Genomic DNA, 19,857 nt, shown 5'->3' on the forward strand with positions numbered 1-19,857 from the left:
GGGGCGCGCGGGGTGGCTAGCCGGTGAGGGCCGCCATTGTGGCCAGTTCGATCGGTATCGGGAGCGGAGAGCGGAGCTCAGCGAGCCCGGAGCAGGGAGCAGCCCCCCCCACGGCCGGCCTCAGTCACCATCACACCGCGGGAGGCGGCGCAAACAGTCACCACCACCGTCCGCACCGAACAGCCGCCGCCATGAGCAGCGAGGCCGAGACCCAGCCGCCCGCCGCCCCCGTCCCCGCGGCGGCCCCCGCCTCCCCCGCCGACTCCAAGCCCAACGGCGGGACCGGGAACGGGGGCAGCGGCCTGGCCTCGGCGGCGCCTCCCGCCGGCGGGGACAAGAAGGTCATCGGTGAGCGAGGCGGGGCGAAGGGGGTCGGTGTGTCGTGTGTGCGGAGGGAGGCGGTTGGGGAGGCCTCGGCGGCGCCGCGCGTTGTCCCCGTCTCCCCCCCCCTTTCCCCGCCCGCCATGGCTGACGGGCGGCGCGAGCTCCCCCTCGCTGAGGAGCGGCGCGCGCCTCCTTTGCCGCCCCCTCACATCACATCACATCACAGCCCCCCCCCACCCCATTCCCCCCCCCATCCCCCATCCCAACCCCCTCCCCTCGGCGCGCGCGCCCCCCTCGCTCGTGCCCGCGGCGGCCGTTGGGCCCCCACCCACCCACCCACCCACCCCGCGCGCGCCGCCGCCGCCGGGCCCCGCGTGTCGGGGGGTGGGGGCGGGGCGGGGCGGCTCAAAATGTCCGCCACGCGCGGCCTTTGTGTGCGCGCCGCCACGTGCCGCCTGACGCCGCCTCCGCTTCTCTTCTTCCTCCCCCCCCCTTCCCCGCCACCACCGACCCCAGCAACGAAGGTTTTGGGAACAGTGAAATGGTTCAACGTGAGGAACGGTTACGGCTTCATCAACAGGTGAGCGGCGGCGACGGGACTGGGTCACCTCTGTCACCTCTGCCTGGCGCCCCTGAGCACGGGTCACGCGAGTCTCACCCCTTCCCCGGGGGTTGTATCCCCTCCCCGGGGCTTCTTCCCCCTCCCCGGGGCTTCTTCCCCCTCCCCGGGCCTTCTTCCCCCTCGCCGAGGGTTCTGTCCCCTCCCCGGGGCTTCTGTCCCCTCCCCGGGGGTTTTGGCCCCTCGCCGAGGGTTCTTCCCCCTCCCCGGGGCTTCTTCCCCCTCGCTGAGGGTTCTGTCCCCTCGCCGGGGGTTCTGTCTCCTCCCTGGCGTTTGCTTTTTAGTGCCTTAATCCCGGTGAAAGCCTCGGTTTGTGAATTTGATTTCGTGGCTGTGTTTCTCACGTTAAGATGGTTTTTACAGCGGTTTGTGCTTTAGAGGTTTTTTTGTGCTCTTAAGGATATAAATGTCTGCTTGGTGTGAGCACACTCGCAGTGTTTGTGTAACCTGTGTGAAGCTCGGTTGCATCAATGCAAGCAAAGGTTGCTTGGAGCAGTTGGGAGTTAAAAGCATGAGGAAACCTCAAATGTACAGGGAGAGGAGCAAAATGCAGGTGTTTGTCACAAGCCTGGGATGTATAACGGGATCCTGAGAAGCATAGCTGTAGAAAATTCTTTTTGTGGCAGTAGTTGATTTAAAAAAAAAATTTGAGCACTTGGAAAGAGTTTTGTAAATACTTAAAATTGGTGAAGCTGTCCAGTAGCACAGGAGTCCTGGAATGGTATCCAGGTGCTTTTGTTGGGCCTCTTATTCCTGTTTCTTTTCCATACTACTTTTTAAAAAGTATTTGTTCCCTTGGGACCCAGTCTGCCCAGCTTCTTCACTGGGTCTGTCTCTGCCAGTTGTAAACCAACTCTTTGGTTCACAGCATGGACTCTTCATGGAGGTTTTACTGTTAAACCACGTGCACCATGGGTGCTGTCAGCTTGAGGGTCTTTGGCTTTTATAAAGGTGTTCCAAGTCCTAGGCCAGCAGCTCTCCCTCTGGGAACAGGATTTTTCCTGGCTCCCTAAGGAGCAGCAGTACAGCTCCTTGGTCCTTACCTTGGCAACTGTTTAGTCCTTGAGGTTGCCATTTGGAATGAGAAGCCCAGTGTGATCTCTTGTTCTCAGGAGAGCCAAACTAGAGGACATTTCCTCACTTTTGGCACCCCTCTGCCTCACCACCAGGGAAACTTTGTTGGAGCTGTGGACCTTGCTTGTCTTTGCTTCAGCCAGGTCTGCTTGCATCTAAAATTAGCTTTGGACCAAAAATGTGGCCTTGCTGGAGATGGAGGTTGACTTCAAGTGTTCCCTGTGCTCTAATATTCAAAGTGTTTGTGCTCTGCAGTACTGGTGTGAATGCTGAGTATCTGTCAAGTGTTTCTTGCAGCTGTCAAAGCAAGGAATGGATGTGCAGGCCTCTGATTTAGTCCTCTTACCATAATTGGAGCTGCACATTGGGAGCTGGTTTTGTGTATTTAGTGCTCTGCAGAACTTCCCAGTGGCATTTTCTTTATCTGTCTGCCTCTCTGAGTCGTTTTTTTGGGTTGTTTGTTTTGTTTTCATTTTTTTTAGGTGTTAAAGGTATCGAGGTATCATTTAGTGCAAAGTCAAGTGTTAGGTTCTCATAAAAGGGGGGTTCTCCTGTACCATTTAAAGTTTTCTTTGACAAAATGATCACTACTGCTTCTAGATGCACTTGCTGGAAAACCACTATCAGTGCTCGTGTGGCAGGCACTGAGCTTCAGAATTTACCAGTATATTTTTTAACTAACCTTGTATAGAGCCATATCTGGGTAATCAATTCATTTATTGATCTAAAACCCCAGTGCCCTCTGAAATGAAAACTAATTTTCAAAAGGGCTTCCAAACCAGACACCTGGTATGGCTGTCCAAAATCAAACTTGGGCAAGAGCATCCTCTTGCAGAGCACAGCTGATGGGTACTTCTGCCACCATTCAGAGTGAAGGAAGATGCTAAAATATTTTTACTGACAACCTGGTACTGAGCTCTGCTGAAGGTTTCCAGCTTTTGCAGCATCTGGTTACAGAGCTTGCATTGTGAAAAAAGAATTGAAGCTCAGGCTTGCTAAGGGCTTCTGGGTGTACCTGGAGACATGCTGCCTCATGGTGCTCTGCTTTGGTGCCTTTTGATTCTTTTTCCAGTAACCTTTTTGAGGTTTGTAGGCATCAGTTCCACGAGGAAACAAGGTGACTTATTTTTGGTGGTGCTGTCTGACTGGTTTTTGGAAAAGTTGTAATTGTCATCCTGTTTTGAAGGCAGTTGTGAGAGGGATACATGTCCATCTATCTGAATTTTTGTGTCTTGATTCTGCCAGCAGTACCTGTAAGCTCTCCAATTCAGAGCACATTTTCACACCACCTTGCTTTGTGATGTCTTTAATCAGTCATTTAGGGAATGAAAGCCACTTTGCTATCAATTCCTACCATTCCCCAGGCCACTGAAAGTAATGCTGCAGCAAGGTGCTGTTGGTACCCTGTGAGGTTGTTAAAAGAGTGGTGGAAACAGCACCCACAGCTCTCAGCACAGGCTGGTTTGGGTTTTATTTGTTTTTTTTTTTTTTGCTGTGCCTCTTGAATAATTGCAGAGCAGAAACTTTACTGACTTGGTACCCAACTGTGGTTATCCAGCTGCAGCATGGCAGTTACAGAAACTGTCATGGTCATGCTGCAGGATGATTTTGGACTCTTCAGAGTGCAGATTGTTTCTTGTGAGGGGAGAAATCCAAGCTGTCCCACTCTGTTCTCAGCACTGCTGCCTGCCTGACCCTGCTGCCCTCACTCATCAGCCAGTGGCTCTTCTTACAAAGACTCTTGACAGCTGATCTCCCACACTGAACCCTGTCAGAAATGGTGGACTGGTCACTCTGAGGTGCTCTTCCTCCTTCCCACATCTCTGTTGGTAGGACACAAAGTGCAGAGGGGTTTGCAGGAGGGAGGAAGGATGCTTTCCCATGCAGCAGGACTTGCACAGTCTCTGCCCTGACAGTCTCTTCAAGCAGCAGGCTAGCAGGGGGATAGGTGATACTAGGATGAGATGCAAAGCTGATGCAGAAAGCTGCTTTGTCCCCACCCCAAACAATTGAATTTTGAAACTGGACTAACTGACATTTTATACACAAATTCCCCTTTCTTACTCTCTTGCAGGAATGACACCAAGGAAGATGTGTTTGTCCATCAGGTAAGATTTTCTTGACAATGAAATGTGTTACCCCTCTGAACCTTGCTGTGCATCACCTGTGTAGGCAGGACTGAAGTTGTGGGAGAGCCTCATGTTCCCAGAGAGCTGTCACTTGAACACAGCTGTTTGTCACTAGTGGATCACAAGTAAAAAACTCCTTGCACGTGGAGGTTTGCATTTCCACAAGCATCCATCATGAGGACATGAGGCTTGTAGGACTGAGTGATGAAAACTGAGTGTGCTGTGACTCCAGGATAACTGTTGGGAGTCAAGATAAGTTGCCTTGTGGATTCCTGTAGTTTTTAGCAGATGGAAATAGTGTTCTATGCACAGCTTGCAGGAGGGAGAGAAGTTAATTGGGCTGTAATAAGGATGAAGTGCCACTGCAGCTATTTTTGTGGGTTTGGTTTTGGTTTTTAGGCAAAACTTCTGGGGAATTGGTGGTTTCAGGCTTTCCATGAATAGTTGCTTTTTCAGTTAAACAGATATGTACAATATTATCTCTGGGGAGCATGTAAACCTCTGGAAAGTAGGCCAGAGTGAGAGTGCACATTGCACATGTGGTTTGTTTCATGGAGCATTTAGCCTTGGTGTCTGACTTGTGTGTCTGTGTGATCAGCTCCTGTCTTAGGATTCTTAGGATCCTGTCTTCTTGTGAAGCAACCCTCAAAAAGTTGTTAGTGGAGCATGGTTTATTTTTTTACTTGTGGCATTTCAGAGTCTGGATTGTTTTGTTTAGAGATAGGGAGAAACTATGCTGATTTTGTATATAAAAAAAATCAGGGGGGGAAATGATAAAGTAACCCCTGGGAAGTGTTTTTAACTTAATCATAGAATCATAGAATCCTAGGGGTTGGAAGGGACCTCGAAAGATCATCTAGTCCAACCCCCAACTTAAGTTTGACTTGCCAGCTTTCAGCTTCTTCCTTGTGCTGTATCTGAATTACCTGGTAATGAAATGCAGAGGTATTTATAAGAGGTTATTCTGACGTGGCAGTGGACAAAGGACAGGTGACTCTGCTGTGTTTTTGTGTACTGGGAATTTATATCCTGGAGGAAAACTTCCAGGCTTTATTACTCAATTTGCAAGTAGCATAACCTGTAAGTGACACTGACTTAATGTCAGGTTTCAAGACTTGCCATGTAGCTGCTGACTCTGTTTCTAAGAGCACAGTTTGGGAATGATTTGTTGTAATGTAGTGATAAATAAACAATAAACCAGTTTTGGGAGTCTAATCTGGAAGAAATCAGCTTGTCCTAGGAGTTTCAGCTGTGAATACATTTTCCCATTTTTAAGCCTGTGTCTCATGAAGTGCTGCTGTTGTAGTGAGGTTTCCTGTCTTTCCCTGAAGTCCCTGCTTTGCATGCTGACACTCATGGGCATGTTCTTCCATAGAGATTGTTCCATTTAGAGAAAAAAAACCTAATCAAATTCTATTGCTGGTGGTTTTTGTACAATTGTTCTGCTTGTACCACTGTTCAGTTAAAGTGTTTGATAAGCAGAACGTGGCTGTGTATGGTGCACACTGAGTATTAACTCATCTGTCAGAAATTAAACCCATTGCTGGAAACCCCAGATAATTCAGTGTTCTCTGGAAATGTCATTTACCAGGCAGATATCAGTACAAAGGCTTGTCTGGTGCTGATGCCTTGGGAAGGCTAATCCTTGGTGTGCAGGGCACAGCTACATTTGTGATGAACTGGAAAATACTGTGGCTGAAGTGATGATTTTGGGAGCCTTGGAGAAGGAAATCCCTTCCTGTAGCCTGCAGGCACTTGAGGCTGTGTGCTGTGGGGTGGTGTAGGGCTGGACAGGGTGTGATCAGAAGGATGTGCCTGCACACCCTGCCCCAGAGGAACACACGAACCCTGCAGGGGTGTTACTGCTCAGCTCTGCTTGGGAACACCACAGCCAGTGTGTTTTATGGGGGGTTTGTTTTCAAACTGCATTTTCAGGTAGTAGGCAGCACGTTGACAGAGGTTTCTAGTCAGCTGTGACACATTTCAGATGAGCCAGAACTGCTGTGCTACAGGGAGATTTTATGGCTTCCTGGATTTTTACAATGTTTTAATTGCCTTTTCAGCAGCACAAGTCTTCCTTTTAAGGTAGTAATAAAGCCTCAATCTTTAAAAACAAACAAACAAAAGTCTTCAGGTACACCAAGTAGTATTTTCATGCTGTGCCTGTAGTTCACACTGTAACTGTGATTGTGCAATGTTGTGTTGTTAGACTGCCATAAAGAAGAATAACCCCAGGAAGTACCTCCGCAGCGTGGGAGATGGAGAGACCGTGGAGTTTGATGTGGTTGAGGGAGAAAAGGTAAAGACATCTTTTGGGTGCTGGAGGATGCCTGGAAAACTCGGTCTGCAGGCTTTGGTGTGGTGCTTGTGGTTTGAGTTGGTGCCTGATGACATCCCAGGAGATGAATGGCTTTTTTATTACCTCACAATGTGAATGTCAGGTGTTGTGGAGTACTAAATTATTGTGCTTATAACTGTTGAGGAGCTGTGTCCTTGCCTGACACTGTCTTACAGCTTTTCAGGAGCTGTTTACCTGTCTTACACTGTCTTACCTGACACTTACCTGACACTCCTTGCCTGACACTGTCTTACAGCTGTTCAGGAGCTGTGTCCCTGCCTGTCAGTGTCTTTATAACTGTTGAGGAGCTGTGTCCCTGCCTGACACTGTCTCTATAACTGTTCAGGGGCTGTGTCCCTGCCTGACACTGTCTCTATAACTGTTCAGGGGCTGTGTCCCTGCCTGACACTGTCTCTATAACTGTTCAGGAGCTGTTTCCCTGCCTGACACTGTCTCTATAACTGTTCAGGGGCTGTGTCCCTGCCTGACACTGTCTCTATAACTGTTCAGGGGCTGTGTCCCTGCCTGACACTGTCTCTATAACTGTTCAGGAGCTGTGTCCCTGCCTGACACTGTCTCTATAACTGTTCAGGAGCTGTTTCCCTGCCTGACACTGTCTCTATAACTGTTCAGGGGCTGTTTCCCTGCCTGACACTGTCTCTATAACTGTTCAGGAGCTGTGTCCCTGCCTGACACTGTCTCTATAACTGTTCAGGAGCTGTTTCCCTGCCTGACACTGTCTCTATAACTGTTCAGGAGCTGTGTCCCTGCCTGACACTGTCTTACAGCTGTTCAGGGGCTGTTTCCCTGCCTGACACTGTCTCTGTAACTGTCCAGGAGCTGTTTCCCTGCCTGACACTGTCTCTATAACTGTTCAGGAGCTGTTTCCCTGCCTGACACTGTCTCTATAACTGTCCAGGAGCTGTTTCCCTGCCTGACACTGTCTCTATAACTGTCCAGGAGCTGTTTCCCTGCCTGACACTGTCTCTATAACTGTTCAGGAGCTGTTTCCCTGCCTGACACTGTCTCTATAACTGTTCAGGAGCTGTTTCCCTGCCTGACACTGTCTCTATAACTGTCCAGGAGCTGTTTCCCTGCCTGACTCTCTCTCTGCTCCTCAGGGTGCCGAGGCAGCCAACGTTACAGGTCCTGGGGGAGTTCCAGTGCAAGGCAGCAAATACGCAGCAGACCGTAACCATTACAGACGATACCCACGTCGCAGGGGTCCTCCACGCAACTACCAGCAGAACTACCAGAACAGTGAGAGTGGGGAAAAGAACGAAGGAGCAGAGAACATACCAGAAGGTCAAGCCCAGCAACGCCGTCCCTACCGCAGGCGGCGGTACCCACCTTACTACATGCGTAGGCCCTACGGGCGTCGACCACAATATTCCAACCCTCCCGTGCAGGGAGAGATAGTGGAGGTAATGTTTGCTGAGTCTGATGCTGAACTGGCTTGATTGCTCCTTAAAAGGGTGGTGGGATGCAGCTTTTTGCCATTTTTTGTAGAGAATCTGCCACGGTTTTGCTTCGTTTGGGCAGTAAGATGAATGTTTATAAACTGAAAGTCTGAATGTTACCAGGATGTTTTAAGTATCAGGATGTTAAATTCTGCTCAGTTCTGTTCAGTTCTGCTTCTTTTATGGTTACTGGGTGAAACACCCCTTGTAGCACTGTACTCTAGTGCCCTAGAACTGATGAAACACTCCTTGTAGCACTGTACTTGTGCCCTAGAACTGGTGAAACACCCCTTGTAGCACTGTACTCTTGTGCCCTAGAACTGGTGAAACACCCCTTGTAGCACTGTACTCTTGTGCCCTAGAACTGATGGAACACCCCTTGTAGCACTGTACTCGTGCCCTAGAACTGATGAAACACCCCTTGTAGCACTGTACTCTAGTGCCCTAGAACTGCCTTGTGTGCCTCACTCAGCCTGGCAGCCCCCTGCCTGCCCTCTGCACCACTGGGCTGGCTGTGGTGTGTGTGTGTGTGGCTGAGATGATTTCTTCCTGATGTCTTCCAGGGTGCTGACAACCAGGGTGCAGGAGATCAAGGCAGACCAGTCAGGCAGAACATGTACCGAGGGTACAGACCACGATTTCGCAGGTATGCTGCACACCAAGAGTTAATTCATCCCTTACCCTCCCCTCCTTAGCGACAGAGGCAGGACATGGTGATGGTCAGATGCTGCATTGTTAAAGCCCAGCTTGACTTTCAGGGGTCCTCCTCGTCAGAGACAGCCTAGAGAGGACGGGAACGAAGAAGATAAAGAGAACCAAGGGGATGAGACCCAAAGTCAGCAACCGCCTCAACGTCGGTACCGCCGTAACTTCAACTACCGACGCAGACGCCCAGAGAACCCTAAACCACAGGATGGCAAAGAGACGAAGACAGCCGAACCACCAGCTGAGAACACGTCCGCTCCCGAGGCCGAGCAGGGCGGGGCTGAGTAAACACCGGCTTAACATCTCTACCATCATCCGGGTGTGTGCCCAGGCTGCAGCGGGCAGGGCCACAGCCCGCCTCTTTCTTTAGATACTTTGTAATGTTTGTCTGAGGGTTCCACAGAATGGGCTGGGTTGGAAAGGACCTCTGGGATCATCAACTCCAACCCTTGCTCCACTCCCCCCGTGGTTCCCAGCCCATGGCACTGAGTGCCACATCCAGGCTCTTTTGAAATATCTCCAGGGATGGAGAATCCACCCCTTCCCTGGGCAGCCCATTCCAATGCCTGATCACCCTCTCCCTAAAGAAATTCTTTCTCATGTCCAACCTAAACCTCCCCTGGCACAACTTGAGACCTCTTGTGCCCTCTTGTCTTGCTGAGGGTTGCCTGGGCTTGCTCTGACACAGGCTCCAGCTCCCTGGCTTCTCCTTCTCCTGGCCACCAGACCAAGGGGATCATAGAATCATGGAATGGGCTGGGTTGGAAGGGACCTCAGAGCTCCTCAAGTCCAACCCTTGCTCCACTCCCCCCGTGGTTCCCAGCCCATGGCACTGAGTGCCACATCCAGGCTCTTTTGAAATATCTCCAGGGATGGAGAATCCACCCCTTCCCTGGGCAGCCCATTCCAATGCCTGAGCACCCTCTCCAGAAAGAAATTCTTTCTAATGTCCAACCTAAACCTCCCCTGGCACAACTTGAGACCTCTTGTGCCCTCTTGTCTTGCTGAGAGTTGCCTGGGAAAAGAGCCCAACCCCCCCCTGGCTCCAACCTCCTTTCAGGGAGTTGGAGAGAGTGATGAGGTCTCCCCTGAGCCTCCTCTTCTCCAGCCTCAACACCCCCAGCTCCCTCAGCCTCTCCTCATAGGACTTGTGCTGGATCCCTTCACCAGCCCAGTTGCCTCCTTTGGACCTGCTCCAGCACCTCAGTCTCCTTCCTACACTGAGTCTGGAGTATTCTTCCTCATGTTGTGTCCTTCCTTGTGTTGTAACCAAACTGCCCGTGGTGGTGAGCATGCTTACTAATTAATCCCTGCAAATCCAAAGATTTGAGTACCACCTGAGACTTGGTGGTACAGATGTTGATGAATTGGGAGGATATAGTTACTTAAATCTTTATCAGTGGAGTTGCTGCCTAGAATACTCTTAGTCTTGAAATCTTGGTTGTGCTCAGTAGTTCAGTTGCATCAGTTTTATTCACCCAGGAACAGCAATTCCAGTGGTTCTGGTGTGGTGGCTTGAGTGTAGCCAGGAGAAACAGGTACTGGGGTTTGTTTGGCTCCATGAGTGTCTGAGCATTTATTGCTTGGCCTCAGAGCAGAGGTGAATGGTACTGAGACCTCCAGGCATTAATTCCTATCAAGTCAACACAATTTGCAGAAGCATCTTGGGAGCAGCTTTTTACCTAAACAAAAAAGCACTGGAAAAGAGGTAGAAAAGGTCCTTTTCATAGAGCACCAAGGCTGCCTGTGGCCAGCACTGCAGTGCTGGGGTGGCTGGGAGGGTTGTGGAAAGGTCAGTGATGAAACATTCCCACTACAAGGTAGACTGCCTGTGATTTGCTGCAGTTTCACTAACTTGGGAGTATTCTCATTGCTAGGATTCTTTCTACTTTTTCTGCTTTTTTGTCCAGCACCTTCCTTGTCTGTTCTTCCTCTCTCTGTAGTTCCTCAGCAGTGCTCAGGTTCCATTCCTGTGGCCTCACTGCCTAGAGGGCAGGCAAATGGAAAGCTGGATTTGGGGTGTGGTGGGTAATGGGGTGAACAGGAGTGTGGAAGATGGGCATGGAAAAAGGGAGAAAGGGTAGCTGGATGTCAGCAGCAGCCACAGACCTCTCCCAGCTCTGAGGGCTTAAGAGACTCACTGTTAAAGGGCTGATGCTGCAGGATTTGTTGTGCAGTTGGATCACTTTGTGCCTCTTCAAGTCTTGCTGCTTGTTCCTTTGTTTTATTCTGGTGTTCATCTTAACACAAGCTGGATGAATTCTTGATAGGGGCTTCAGGGCAACACCAGGATGACATGTTGATAGTATTAAGGGATATAAATGTTGGTTTACTGAAGCCCTGCTGCCTCTCAGGGCTCTCCAGCCAACTTTTGAAGTTCTTCAGTTGTCCTCATACCTTAGTGTTTGGCTCAGGGTTCAGTGCTTGTGCTTCCCAGAGGCTTGAGCTGAGTGTGTCTGCAGAGGCCAGGGAGGAAAGAGGGGTCCATGGAGTTCCTTTGTGCTTAAATTTAATAATTTTTCTCTTTCTGGAGTCCTTTGTATTTGTTTTGTGTGAATTTGACAGTTTTCTAGTCATCAAAGTGGGCTGATGAGTGGCAGTGTAGTGGACAAAATGCATCCCTAGGCCTATGACACCTGCCTGATCATCTGTCTTCTTTCCCTCTTTTTCAGTTTAGTCATCAAAGAAAAGACTTAAGAAATGAAGAAGAAAAGAAAATGAAATTCCAGCAATAAGAAATGAACAAAAGAATTGGAACTGAAGACCTTAAGTGCTTGCTTTTTGCTGTTGACCAGATTACTAGAACTATCTGCATTATCTATGCAGCATGGGGTTTTTATTATTTTTACCTAAAGAAGTCTCCTTTTGGAAACGATAAACACGTTTTTTAAAAGCCTGTTTTTTCTCAATATACCTTTAAAGGTTTTTAAATTGTTTCATATCTGGTCAAGTTGAGATTTTTAAGAACCTCATTTTTAATTTGTATGAAATATACACCTGATTTTTTCAAGTCAAACTGCAAGCATCTGTTAATAAAGGTCTTAAAGAATTACTTTGTGTGCTTGGTTGTAACTGAGCCCTCCTGCAATTGGGTGGGAAGTCTCAGGGGGTGAGGAGAGGCAGTGCTTGGTGTCAGGTCAGTGGATTCCCAAATCTCTGCTGAAGCCATGTCCCAGCTGGAACCTGGCTGGCAGAAAACTGAGGTGCTTAAAAAAACCCCCAACCCAACAAGCCCCACAGAGCTTGGCACTGGAGGTGTGCTCTGCACCTCTTGTGTCTTTTCTAAGGTGTTTATAACAAGTTGTGCAGGAAGTGTTGGTGTTCAGTGCTGGGAGGTGGGAAGGGTGTGGAGGAAGAGCCCCCAGCTGTGTGTGGTGTGAGCCTGGGTTTGGATGAGCTGTGGTGTTCCCTCTGGAGGGGGTGGTGGAGACCTTTCCAGGGGATGAGAGGCTCCTCTGTCCCACCCAGCCTGCTGCCACCCTGAGGGGGAGAAGCTCAGGAACAGAGCTGCCCCTCACAGGACACCCAGGGGTGCTGGGTCCTTGGAAGAGCCAGGTGGGTGCTGGGGCCCAAAACCCACTTATAAATAACTGGTACAGGACAGGACTGCCAGGAGGAGCAGCCAGGGGGTGAGGTGAGGGCTGATGGCAGCACTCAGGAGCTCTCCCATGTGTCACACAAATTCCTGCTCTGATTTTTCCTCTGTGCTGAAGTGCTTGGTGCTCAGGGCTGGTGAGTTCTGCTCTTGGTACCTCCTGACACCTCCTGGGTGTGCCAGCTCTACCTGTGTCCATCCTCTGGGCTACACACACCCTGCCCACCAGCCAGTGGCTCAGAGAACCACAGAATGTTAGGGGCTGGGAGGGACCTTGGGACCATGTAATCCAACCCCCTGTCCCAGCAGGGTCCCCCAGGAACACATCCAGGGGGGTTTGGGAAGTCCCTGGAGAAGGAGATTCCAGGGAGATGAGGGAGATTCCCTCATCCTCACGGTAAAAAAGTTTCTCCTCATATTGAGGGGAGTTTTCTCCTCATGTTCTCTCCCTGTGTTCTAGTTTGAAGTCACTTAGGACAAGGAACAGTGGGTTTCTGTCATGTGGCTGTAGTGATGGAGTATTTTATTTATTTATTATTAGATCCTAGGGGAAATGTTAGGAGCTTTTATACAAAAAAAAAAGTAATAATTTCAGAAGGATGGTGACAGGCTTGCTGTATCCTGCAGCCTGGAAATAGTGGTGTTTTTGCATAGCTGCAATAAAGTGACAGGGTTGCTGCCTTCCAGCTTCCAAGTGAGAGTAGAAATGATGTCCTCATCTTCTGTGGGAACAGATGGTTTGGGAAGACCCCTAAAACTTCTGGTTTTGGGGTGTAGCTTTGCAGGCTGCCTGGGCTCCAAAAGTGCTCCTGCAGGTCTCTTGCTGCACCTTTCTGAGCAGGGACTGCCTGTGCTCAGCCTGGGAAACTGATCTGCTGCCTTTTAGGGGTATGGAGCCCATCTCAGCTCTGCCAACTTCCCTGTGCTGATGGGATTTCTGTGCTGACCTTTGGGTGGGAAGTGAGGGAATAAGGACAAAAGCATCATTCAGGAACGGGAGGAGCAGGGGGTGGTGGCAGTTTGGGAGTTTTGTTTGGTTTTATCACAGTTTGCAAGTGAAGGTTGTTGATAATTCCCTTTGGAAAACCAAATTCCCATCTCCCAGGGGCTTGAAAGGGGAGCTGTGCTCAGGCTTCAGTCTGACTGCCCACCTCGTGCCAGGTTCCTCCAGGGATTGCCCAGATCAACCCCTCTTTGGGGCTGCCAGCTTTATCCAGGTTTTGACTGCAAACCCCGTGCTGCCACCTTCCTGAGGAGCTCAGGGGCTCCTTTGGGCAGGGCTGGTGTGGGGGTGACCAGGGCCACCAGCCACGTGGAGCCAGTGTTGCTCCGTGCAGGAAAAGCTGGACACTGCACACCCCAAAGCAGCAGCTGAGCAATTCCAGGAGAACTCCTTCTCTCTCAGTGTCCCAACAGGTTCCCCAGGGCATCTTTTCTTAAAGCAGTGCCTTTCTGGGGGTTATTTTCATGAAACCTGGATGGATGTGGGAAGAAACCCTTCTCCATGGGTGACTTCTGCAGCACCCTTCCTTTTTTGCAGCCCCTTGCTGGAGCAGACCCTACAATCAGAGCCTTAAGGCAGCTGCAGTGAGGTCCCAGTCCAGGTGTTGGTGCTTTAACGGGGGTCAGACAGGGGAGGGATGGTTTTCCAGAGCAGCTGGAGGTGTGGAGGTGTTGCTGCCCATCCATCACACCCGGGAGTCCATGGCATACATCTTGCTGGTGCCCGTTCTGCCCTGGGGCTGGGGAAGCCTCTGGGGCTGCCAGGAGCTGCTGGGGGCTGCCAGGAAAGAGTGTGGGTTCTGTCATGGTGAACAACAGCCATGGAGAAGTTAACCTCACCAAATAGTGCTGTATGATCAACTTCTACCCCCTGGGACCAGGGCTGGGGATGTCTGGTGAGGCACCACCTGCCCCACATCCCTGGTCACCCCACAGCCAGATTTATTTCCCCTGGCACATCCCTGTGGCTACTGGCTCAGGCTTTGGCTGGTCCCAGTGATGCAGCTCCAGCGTGGCCACTGCTTTGGATGGAACTCAGCACCTTCACCAGGACCTCCAGGTCCCACAGATGTGGATGGAGCATTTCTGCACCCCCTCCATGCCCTTGGGGGGGTCCCCACTCAGCACAGTCCTGCCTGGCATCACCCAGCTGAGGTGCAGAAGCAGCTGGGAAGGGTTTCCTCTTGCTTTGGACCTTGCCCTAAGTACCTGCAGCCTCTCAGCTGCTCTTTCACCCCTCAGGGCCAAAAAAGCTGCTCAGGGTGTGATGGGGTGGGACTGACCTGCAGAGGCATAGAGGCAGCAGGTCAGCAGGACAGATGCCATGAAGCAGCCTGTGGAACCAGCCATCCCCAGCCAGCACGACCACCCAAAGTCATAGTGGACCCCCAGGAATATGTTGTGTGACATCAGCATTGCCCTCTCCATGTAGACATCCACTGCATACCACACGGAGCCCACGAGGCCCAGGATGCCTAGGAGGAAAGGGGCTGGTTAAGAAAGACCCATACAACCCCTCTCATGCTCCCCGAGACCTCCTGAGGGGGTATCCCCACCCCCAGCACCCCCTCCCCACGGGACACGAGGCCCAGGATGCCTAGGAGGAAAGGTGTAGTGAAATGAGGCAACCAGGTGCCACTAATTGCCTTTATTGGCCCCCTAATCCTGCTCATGGGCAGTAGGGTCCTGCCCTAATCAGGCCCAGGTGGGCTTAACACAAGCTCATGCCCACTACCTGCCAATTAGTGGCACCTGGTTGCCTCATTTCACTACAGAAAGGGGCTGGTTAAGAAAGACCCACACACCCTCTCATGTTCCCTGAGCCCTCCTGAGGGGGTATCCCCACCCCCAGCACCCCCTCCCCACGGGACACGAGGTCCCTTTGTCCTCCAGCACTCCCAGCCACGCACTCCCGATGCCCAGGATGCCACCAGCCCCATAGCACATCTGCAGTTTGACTCGAGGCTCTTCCCTCAGGAATTTGATGCAGTCAAGCCCCAGCATCAACACAGCCAAAGCCAGGCCAGCCAGGAGGTCAGCTGTGATCAGCAGGGTCCGTGTCACCACGATCTTCACTGGACAGGGGAAAACAAAGAAAACAAAACAAAACAGAAAGGAAAGTTGTCAGAGGAACTGGTCTCCCCACTTGCTGTTTAAAGACTCAAAACTTTGTCTCTAAACAGTTTATTCGGCCTTTTGGGCTTCACTCTCCCAAAGTGCTGCCTGTGTCCCTGCTGGAGTCACCCAGCACAGCAGTGGGAATGTCCTAGGAGATGCCCACGCTGGGAGCCACCAGCCCCAAGCCTGCCATGTGCTGTAGGAAAGGTGCTTGTCGGGCTCACCTGGAACCAGGCTCAGCAGAACTTAATAAGCCAATTTGTATAATTTATTGACAAGCTCAAGAAACAGAAGTGTTGAGGTGCACCCAATGAGCACCTGGAGTGAGATCCTTCTTGAGACCTTCCTGCACAGGCTTAGGTAGAAGATGCTGCTGTCCAGTCTGCCTGTTTTTTCCTCCAAGTTGTGGAGCTGATGTTTTGAACTGGTTAAACCTCAGGGAGCTGGCAGGGTTCACATCCCCAGCTGTGGGCATCCTGACTTCTCCCTACAAACCTTTTTCCCCAGAGCAGCACAACAGCCCCGCTCAGTCCATGCTGGCTCCTTGCTCCTGTCTCAGCTGCCTGGATCTGTTCTGTCCCATTTCATCACCCCAGACAAGAGTTCTGGGCTCATCACCCCAGACAAGAGTTCTGGGTTCATCACCCCAGACAAGAGTTCTCTGCAAGGCCTGGAATCTCCATGCCAGGGTACAACTCTGTGAGCTCAGGACACAAGTCCTTGCCCAGAGGATCCTCACTCCTGCACACAACCTGAGCAGGGTTGCAAATCCCACCATGTGGGCACTGCCAGGGCTCTGTGTGCCAAAACATTTGCTGTGAAATGGCACAGCCCCACGGCCTCCCTTCTGCTTGCTGACCCCACAGCAGGTCTGGCTGAGCCCTGTGTTGTTGTCCAGGCTGAGCTAAATGGGCCAGAGACCCAGAGAAGCCCTGGATCTCCCCCCTGCCAAGGGGGGAAATCCAGCCCTCCCACTGCAGGTCAGCTTCTCCAAAAAAAGGTGAGAGGGAAAACTCAGCTGTGAACTTAAAAAATGCCTCCAGGCCATGGCATCTTACCTGGATGTTCAGCCAAAATGGAGTCATACTGGTCACAGGTCCTGACCCCATCTTGCATGTTGGTAACACACTCCCTCCAAAGCCCCCGGCACTTGTGACTTACCTGGAAAAGTGAGAAAGAAAGGGAAAGAAAGGGAAAGAAAGGGAAAGAAAGGGAAAGAAAGGGAAAGAAAGGGAAAGAAAGGGAAAGAAAGGGAAAGAAAGGGAAAGAAAGGGAAAGAAAGGGAAAGAAAGGGAAAGAAAGAAAGGAAAGAAAGAAAGGGAAGAAGGGGAAGAAGGGGAAGAAAGGGAAGAAAGGAAAGAAAGGAAAGAAAGGAAAAGAAAGAAAGAAGCAAAAAGCTCCACAAAGCTCCCCAGGGGTATCCCAGCAGGGCAGAGCTCCAGGCTCTCACCAGGACAGCTGGACACATCCTGCTGGCTCTCTACCCAAGCCTTGCTCTCTGTCCCCTCCTTCTGCTCCCATATTTCCATCTCTCTCTAATCCTGCTCCAGCTCAGGCAGAAAGCCATGGATTTGTCTCCCCTTTTCCCCTCTCCCAGCCATGGGAGACTCAGTGCCACCCAGGTGCCTCTGCTCACCTCCAGGCTGTCATCAACATTCACCATCCAGCAGTCAGTGCTCGTGGCAAGGAGCAAGAAGAGGGTTGCAAGGAGAGCAAGACCAAACGCTGTCATCTGCAGGGCTGCACCCATGGGCTCACCTGTGGGGGCACAGAGACATCTGACACCTCTGTCTGCCCACCCCCCAGCTGCTTGAACCACTGAGGACAAAGTGCCACCCGTGCCTCTGTGTCCCCACGAGTGACCTGGGCCCCGTCTCGTGGTTCTCAGTGCTGCCCAAACGCTCTGATGCTTTTAGGAGAGGTTGGGCAACCAGGTTTGCAGGGTGATGGGGCTCTCAGGGCTACACCACGTTTGCAGAGCAGTCCTACAAGGTCAGGCTACTCTCCAGGTGTCCTTCCTTCCAGACAGACAGCTCTGGAGCTGATAACCACCAGGGCTTGCCCATTGCTAACCAAGAACTGTGGCACCTGCTGCCAAAACTCTGCTGCTGCTGAAGCCTGGGAGCTGGACCTGTTTCCTCATGAGCTGAAGAGTTCCAGGTGCCTCTGCAGCCGTGTGATGTGGTGGGAATATAAACTGACTTCTCTTGCCTTTTCTCTCCCTCCAGGAAAGCAATGAAGGGCTGAAAGCTCCAGCACAAGAAAACGTTCCATGAAGGTTTCCTCATTTCAAACAGCAAGCCCAAAGAAAGCAGCTCCCATCCTGGAGGTGGATGGAGGATGCTCTGAGCTTGGTGTGAGTGTTCCTGAGTCCTGCCAGGGCTTCCCAAAGACCAGAGAGGAGGAGAGCATTTTTTTTCAGAGAGCATTTTTTCATTTTCTTTGCAGAGAGAGGAGCCATGCCCAGGGTATCAAACAGAGGACTCAAACAGGTATCTCCACAGCCTGGCTACAAATTCTGCTTTGCTCTTTTGCTCCCCAAGACAGCAAACACTTTAGCACCTCAAATTGCAACCATCAGGACAGCCCTTGGGGCAAAAAAGTTCCCACGAGGAGGCCAATTAATGAGTCCAGCTGAGTGTCTGAGCTGAGAGGGTTAATTATGGGGGGGTGATGACTGCAGGAGAGTCTGTGCCCTTCATGCCCACACTGGCATGCCAGAGGTTCCCCTGTGCCACAGAAGTGGGAAGGACTTTCCTAGTGTTCCAGAGCTACCACCACAGCCCCTGGGATGTTACTGGGAGCAGTGGGACCAACTTGCCCCCCTCTTCCAGCATTCCCATCTGAGAATGCCCATTGTTAGCAGGCAGCCTCTCAGCCCCCAGTTTACAGTGGTTTATAATTTTCCAGACTCCCTTCTGAGCTAATTCTTATAGAACCTTTTTTTTTTTGTTGTTGTTTTCCATGGGACCCTGGCTGGTGTGGAGACTTTGAAGAAAATCTGTTCAGCCATTGGAGTTGTATGAGCAAGGAAAGAAAAAAAAAGAAAAGAAAGGAAAGAAAGAAGGAAAGCAGGAAAGAAGGAAAGAGAGAGAGAGAGAAGGAAAGAAGGAAAGAAAGAAGGAAAGAAGGAAAGAAGGAAAGAAGGAAAGAAGGAAAGAAAGAAAGAAGGAAAGAGAGAGAGAAAGAAGGAAAGAGAGAGAGAGAGAAAGAAAGAAGAAAGAAAGAGAGAAAGAGAGAAAGAAAGAAGGAAGGAAAGAAGGAAGGAAAGAGAGAAAGAAGGAAAGAAAGAAGGAAAGAAGGAAAGAAGGAAAGAAAGAAAGAAGGAAAGAAGGAAAGAAGGAAAGAAGGAAAGAAGGAAAGAAGGAAAGAAAGAAAGAAAGAAAGAAAGAAGGAAGGAAGGAAAGAAGGAAAGAAATCCTTAACTCTGGCCAACCCCAGATATGAACCCTGCTCAAAAATAAAAAGGGGTTTGGGGTGGGGGTTACCTTCAGTGCAGGCTCATCCTGGCTTGGGTGGGAAGATGGCAGAAGTTCTGTGTCATGAAGGGCTGTGGGATCTTGAAGTTTTCCAGGTGGTGCTGGGCTGTGGTTCTGACCCACCTGGTGAAACAGGGACAATGGGGAGCCTGCTGGTGCCTCTGCTGGGCTATTTAAGGGTTTTTTCAAGGCTTGTCAGCTGGGCTTTGTGCTCCACAGAGTGCTGGGCATCCCTGCAGTTCGAGCTGTAAAAGGTTGGGAACTGAGCCTCCCAAAAAAATATCACGTGGGGAGACCTGTGGGAACCCACTGTGAACATTCCTCAGGTGGCAGACTCTGTGTCCCGGGTGAGTATTCCATGTTTTTTAATTAGAACTTTTAATTACTGCCAAAGGGTGAGTGGCCTAAGATATGTTGGGTCCCCAGGACTGGTAGAAGAGACCCAGAGGTGTGGAGGGGACTGGAGAAAGAAATAAGAATGTGAGGAGGAGAATTAAAACCCTTTGGCCAGGCAGGCAATGATCAAACCCTTTTCATTTTTCCCAGTAAGTGGAAAACAAAGGATCCCCAGTGCAGGGGTGATGGGGCCAGCCTGGAAGGAGGTTTCTGTGACCTTGGGAAGTTGTACCCCAGCTGCCTGCAGCTTTGTTCCCTGATTCCTCACTATTTGGAAAAAAAAATACATGGTTTTTGCTGTTGCTTTCTGGCTCAGCATCGTGTTGTGCATCCTTGGAGCATCCCTGGGCCCTCTCTGCACCCACAGCAAACCCCTCTCTATTTCCATCTCAGGTTGTGCTGACAAGATGCACTTGGGGTTTTTTTTAGGCTTGGTTTGGGGTTTTTTGTTTTTTTTCTTTCCCTGAGGATAATCCTCTGCAGCTCAGGGCAGTGAGGGCTTGGCAGAGCCCCAGGGGCTTGGCAGCTCCTCCAGCTTCACCCCCACAGAGCAGAGGCCCCGAGTGCTCTGTGGTTGCAGGGGCTTTGTTTTGGGTTCTCCTCTTTTCCCAGAATTTC

At 50.8% G+C, this 19,857-nt stretch overlaps 2 protein-coding genes across 5 annotated transcripts; one reads left to right on the forward strand and one right to left on the reverse strand.

Annotated features, from left to right (window-relative positions):
• YBX1 (Y-box binding protein 1) lies at positions 1-11,701 on the forward strand. 4 transcript variants are annotated; one of them, XM_071766706.1, is made up of 8 exons: positions 1-348; positions 841-904; positions 4,092-4,125; positions 6,356-6,445; positions 7,606-7,908; positions 8,508-8,590; positions 8,703-8,968; positions 11,322-11,701. In XM_071766706.1, exons 1-7 carry the CDS (start codon positions 192-194, stop codon positions 8,935-8,937), a joined length of 966 nt encoding a protein of 321 aa, XP_071622807.1. In that variant the 5' UTR covers positions 1-191; the 3' UTR covers positions 8,938-8,968; positions 11,322-11,701. The 4 variants fall into 4 exon arrangements, with proteins under 4 accessions (XP_071622807.1, XP_071622805.1, XP_071622806.1 ...); XM_071766704.1 differs by having other exon boundaries at positions 14-348; positions 8,691-8,968; XM_071766705.1 differs by having other exon boundaries at positions 14-348; positions 8,691-8,968; positions 11,327-11,701.
• Positions 11,702-13,689: 1,988 nt separating this feature from the next.
• On the reverse strand, positions 13,690-19,082 carry LOC139806831 (claudin-16-like). Its single transcript, XM_071766982.1, has 6 exons — positions 18,853-19,082; positions 17,001-17,122; positions 16,423-16,525; positions 15,157-15,321; positions 14,530-14,721; positions 13,690-14,024 (listed from the first exon to the last, which is right to left on the reverse strand). Exons 2-6 carry the CDS (start codon positions 17,112-17,114, stop codon positions 13,933-13,935), a joined length of 666 nt encoding a protein of 221 aa, XP_071623083.1. The 5' UTR covers positions 17,115-17,122; positions 18,853-19,082; the 3' UTR covers positions 13,690-13,932.
• Positions 19,083-19,857: the final 775 nt, after the last annotated feature.

Source organism: Heliangelus exortis, chromosome 23, assembly GCF_036169615.1.
Source record: "Heliangelus exortis chromosome 23, bHelExo1.hap1, whole genome shotgun sequence".
Lineage (NCBI taxonomy): Eukaryota > Metazoa > Chordata > Aves > Apodiformes > Trochilidae > Heliangelus > Heliangelus exortis.